Source organism: Denticeps clupeoides, chromosome 4, assembly GCF_900700375.1.
Source record: "Denticeps clupeoides chromosome 4, fDenClu1.1, whole genome shotgun sequence".
NCBI classification, from domain to species: Eukaryota; Metazoa; Chordata; class Actinopteri; order Clupeiformes; family Denticipitidae; genus Denticeps; species Denticeps clupeoides.
Window position 1 is genome coordinate 3,461,494 of NC_041710.1, and position 5,112 is coordinate 3,466,605.

Consider the following 5,112-nt stretch of genomic DNA (forward strand, 5'->3'; position numbering starts at 1 on the left):
TGGAAAAAAAGATGAATGTTGCATCGTTAATAAAAAAAAAAAACCTCTCTCCGCTTGCAGACTTGAAAACGACCTGTTCGATGAAGACGGGAACTCGTTAAGCGACCTGGGCTTCGACACCGATCAGCTGGCGATCCGGAGTCCGGCCAGCGACGACCTCTACCCGCTGTACTACAGCCCCCCCGAGAAAAGGTGACCCCCCACCCCCGGCCCCGCCCCGCCCCGCCCCGCCCCACCTTCATTTTAACGCAACGCCGAAACCAGACAGAGCGCCCGTAGAGGTGAAGGGAGGGAGGGATGGAGGGATCGTCCGCATTGTTCAGCAGCCTCCCTCTTTTCTCTCTCTCTCTCTCTCTCTCTCTCTCTTTCTTTTCGTTTTTCTTTCCGTTTGAAATCCCTCTGCATTTTCTCGCGATGACTCGTTCAGACCTTCCTCTCCTTTTCTTCTTCTGCCCTCCTTCTCGTCGCTGTTACCCCGTTCACTCATGATGTGTGTTTCACCTCAGAGCGGAAAGAGAAGCAGATGGAGAATTAGATAGAGCCTTGAGGGACATCCTGGTTGAGTTATCAGCCAGAAAGTATCTGCAGTCTCTGATGGCAGTGCGCGTAGGGTAAGGGCCATTTTCTTTACGCGTTTCTTCCTGTCCTGCCGCCACCTCACGTCACCTCATGCCATCCCAGCTCGTCTCTGTCTCCGTGGAGGTGGCATCTCGTCCTTTTATTTTGGTCTCGCTCCATTCTCTGCATTTTTTTGTGCCTTTTGTCTGCGCACTTCTGTGGGTGGGATCATGTGTCTCGAACAGAAACAGATCAGACTATTCAATGCATTATTTCATAGATATATACACATATACATGAAAATATAACGGAATCATGTTGCATATAACCAATTGCTCTTGAGATTCGTTACAGTTCGGTGGTATTTCAATTTACAATGTATTTAATTTGATTTTATCCATATGAACAATTCATGTCGTTAATCAATGCATTTTTTTTTGGAAACGAAATCTAACAAATATTTGTATATACATATCTATATTTAACGTCGATTTCGTTTCCATTCGGGGAGCGGGGCGGACCGCTGGCGACACCCGATCCAACACGCGACATTCAATTCCTACTGTTAAAAAAGGAATATTTATTGGCCGGGGATTATTCCCGATGGGAATTGCCCATAAATATTTAATTGACCTGACGTGACGTACATTGCAATTCCTCGTGTATTTTTTTTTAAATGGGGAAAATGCAATTCCAACAACCTCCTAATTTCCCAGTTATTTTTAGTGTGTGTGAATTCGGTGTGTAATGCAATATTAAACAGTTCACGTGACCCCCGGAGCGGACGTGATCGAGAACCGCCCCGCCCCCCTCCGCTAACGAACGAACGAAGGAATGGATGAATGAACGAATAAAGGGTGCGCGGCGGTGATTTAACGCGTGTGCGTGTGCGTGTACGTGTGCGTGTACGTGTGCGTGTGCGTGTACCCGCAGCGGCGGCAGCAGCGACGACGACGGCGACTCGGAGCCGCTCTCCAAGCGCCACTCGGACGGCATCTTCACCGACAGCTACAGCCGCTACCGGAAGCAGATGGCCGTGAAGAAGTACCTCGCCGCCGTGCTGGGCAGAAGGTACAGGCAGCGGGTCCGAAACAAAGGGCGCCGCTTTTCCTATTTGTAGCGTCCCCGCCCGTCTGTATATCGCCCCGATATAACTACCGACCAATCAGCATCGCGCCTGTGTTCTTTAAACATGTATTTATGTATGAAGTCAAGCCATTAAAATGAATATTTTAATAATAACATTGTTTTTTTTTTCTTTTTGTACAAAAAAAAGCACTTGAGACTGCACAGTTATACTTTGTGGACCAATCCTTTATTTCTTGTGTATATAACTCTATGTTGAAACCATGAGAGAACTATGAAAATGAAAAGGAGAAAAAAAAAAAGAAGCAATTGTGCACCTTGAACGTTACACGCCTGAAATCTTAAAACAATTTCATCGTCATCATATGCAGAAAAAAAAATAAATAGATTTTAAAAAGACAATCAAAGTTCTGAATGTTATATTTATTTTTGTAACCAGTGTGAGGAGGTAGAAGTACTAGCTAGAACATTTCTGCTTTTATTATTATGATTTGTTTTTTATTTTTATTATTTTTATTTTCGCCATGGAATTCTTCCATTAGAGAGTAGCCCACCCGGAAGCAGAGTGCATTGTGGGAAATGTGCTGGGTAGTAGCTGGCTGAAAGCCCCTAAAATGCTTTACTTTTTTTAAAGTGGGGAGGGGAGGGGGGGTTGATGGAGGTGATGTTGCTTGTTTTTTGGATGCCTTGCCTGCAAAATGAACATTTTACGAATATATGACATATCACTACAAAGTCACGTGTACAGCATATGTCTCCTTGCATATATGGATCGATTGACTGTCAATGGAGGACTTGTCGTCATTTTTGATTTTCTCTTTTGTTCACGTTCTCGTGTGGTTCTCGATGTTGGTTTCTCTCTTCATTGTAAAAGCGCAGCTAGAACCCGGTTCGCTGTAAATCTGGCCGCTGCAGGGTGGGCACGCGTGTCCCTTCGCCGCGTCCCACCTGGCAGAGAGCACAGCAGGGCGGAACCTTGTTGAACGAAACCGAGGAGAAACATTTCACCGAATCAAACCGAGAGGCGCGACGAGGTCAGACCCCGTCAGACCCCGTCAGACCCCGTAGGCCCGGCCAGATGTGTACATGGGGCGCTTCGCATGTGAATCCGGACTCTGGCAGGCGGCACTTGGGTCTTTCCCGTCGTCCATATGCATGGAATCAATCTTTCTCCAATTTGCCATTTCTCCCCCGGGCTTTATGTGGGCGTGTGTGTGTGTGTGTGTGTGTGTGAGAGTTCATCGAGTGTGAAAGAAACACAGCTTCTGTCTGTGGTGCCTTGCTTCAATATGAAAAAGAAGAAGAAGACGAAAAAAAAACAAAAAAAACGCCACAAATCGTAGATGGCATTTCAAGTGGCCCTACAATGCTGCAGAATATTAGCTTGCATTTCACTTTTCCATTCTTTTTCTGTGATATATTATTATTTTGGACTTGTTTCTGACTTGGTTTGACCGATTGTCTAATTTGACTTGAAGAGCATGGCCAGCCTATATAGTGAGAATATTTAATCTTATCCAAAAACAAAAAAGGAAAAAAAAAAAAAAAGTGGTGTAACATGGCAACGAAGTATTACTTGTTTCTGCAATGTTCTGACTGATGAATGTGTTTATTGTGACAAAGCAAAGTGTTTGTGTTGAATGCGTTGGTCATGACTCGGCCGGGACGTCCACGGGGAGGACTTCTGGGGTGTCTTCTGGCAGGTGGAGGCAACTGTGGTACCCGACTCGCAGCACAGTCTGTTATGTACATTTCTGAAAAGCGCCAAAAGCCTTAATGTGGAAGTTTATCTATATCTAAAAAAAAAAATAAAATTGTGTGAAAAAGTGAAAATTAGCTCAGTGACGTCGTCATATTTACACATAGAGCTCCTTAAGGGGGGGAAACGTTTTTAAATGTTAAAAAAAAAAAAAAAAAGTGTTGTAAGATTTGTATGAATAAATTTTTTTTTGTAAACAACACCATTCCAATGGATGTCTAATCTTTGAAGCCACAACACCGCGGACGCCTTTATCTGCACTCATTCCTTTAGTTTCGGCCATCATCATCATCATCATCATCGTCGTCATCGAACCAGAGTGATCTCCAGTGAGGGTTATTAATAACAGCGGTAAAAAGCCACATGTATGGAGCTGCACCTGAACATGGCTGGACTAGGAGGACTAAAGGGGGGAGAAGCCAGGAGGAGGCGTGACCTTTGCTCGACTGAAAGACGTATCGAGCGCCTCGGACCGGCACTGGGCACCGACCACGCAGGGAAGCAGCGGCCGCAGCTGTGCCTAAAGTCGCTGCGTTCGCCCCGAGCCAATAAATAAATAATCCGCCCTCCCATCTATGAAATTGATTTCTACCTGCACGGAGAAAAAAAAAAAAAAAAAAAAAAGAAATGAAACGATGGAAAATTGCGATGGAGCTGGAGTCCCGAAGGGCGTGGTGACGTGTGCGCTCTTGAAGACAGGACGGGGTCGTGGGAAGCGAGGGTAAGACACGCTGCTGGGCCTCAGCGCCCTCCCAGGACCTGTTGTCACCCCAATTTATTTCTGTGCTGCGCAGAACTTTGACCCGTTGTCCCACATGTTGAGGTGATGTGGATGTGACAACATTTCTCAAAACCCCAAACCTTCTTGACACGAATGCAGTCAAGCAGTGAAGGATGGTACAGGGTGGTAGTAGCCTAGCGGGTAACCAGAAGACCCAGGTTCAAACCCCACTTACTACCATCGTGTCCCTGAGCAAGACACTCAAACCTGAGTGTCTCCAGGGGGGGACTGTCCCTGTAACTACTGATTGTAAATAGCTCTGGCATCTGATAAATGCTGTAAATGTAAATGTAAAGGACGTCAGTCGGTCTCTTCCGCGCGTGTTAAAATGTTAAGCTGCTTTATTTGTCCCACATTGTCCCCACACATCTCATGAGTCCCGATCGACCTGCCTCTAAACTCTCAAGATGTACAGAAGACACAAACCTCAACCTAAAGGAATGGAAAAAAAAACGGCACTATCATACCAGCATTACAGTTCCGGTCCCGTAACCCTTTATTGGACCATGCAGATGACAATAAAACAACCGTTCACATTCATGAAGGGGCGGGTCACTGTTGTCTTGAAGAGGCGTGGCAGCAGCTTACTGGGTAACAAGCGCGGCCGTCAAGCCACTGACCCGTGAAGTCCGAGGTCCCTGAACGCGGCACGGAAACCTGGCACGACTCCGCGGGGACCGCACTCCTTAATTAGCGTGCGGAAGTCGCGGCAATAACAAATCCGTCAGAAGGGCAGCTGGAACGTTCACCAAATAGTTTGGCAGGCGCCCGTCCCATTGACGCCCCTAGTCCGAATGATCATGTCTTAGTGGGGAGAGATTGAGATGAGTTCACTGACCTAATATCCCACAAATCAGGATCTTAGGTCAATGTGGTGATGGAAATTGAAAGAAATCACCACATCAGGTTGGATTGTCAAACGGCAGCT

The 5,112-nt window shown here is 46.2% G+C and overlaps 1 protein-coding gene across 2 annotated transcripts in view; it reads left to right on the forward strand.

The window, feature by feature from the left end:
- The window catches only part of adcyap1b (adenylate cyclase activating polypeptide 1b), a 4,694-nt gene extending 1,150 nt beyond the window's left edge, over positions 1-3,544 (forward strand). The window contains exons 3-5 of one of the 2 annotated variants that reach the window (XM_028975718.1): positions 61-192; positions 507-611; positions 1,492-3,544. In XM_028975718.1, coding sequence (XP_028831551.1) covers positions 61-192; positions 507-611; positions 1,492-1,678 — 424 coding nt within the window. In that variant the 3' untranslated portion in view covers positions 1,679-3,544. The remainder of the gene's footprint in view (positions 1-60; positions 193-506; positions 612-1,491) is intronic. The other variant, XM_028975719.1, reaches the window with a different exon arrangement.
- Positions 3,545-5,112: the final 1,568 nt, after the last annotated feature.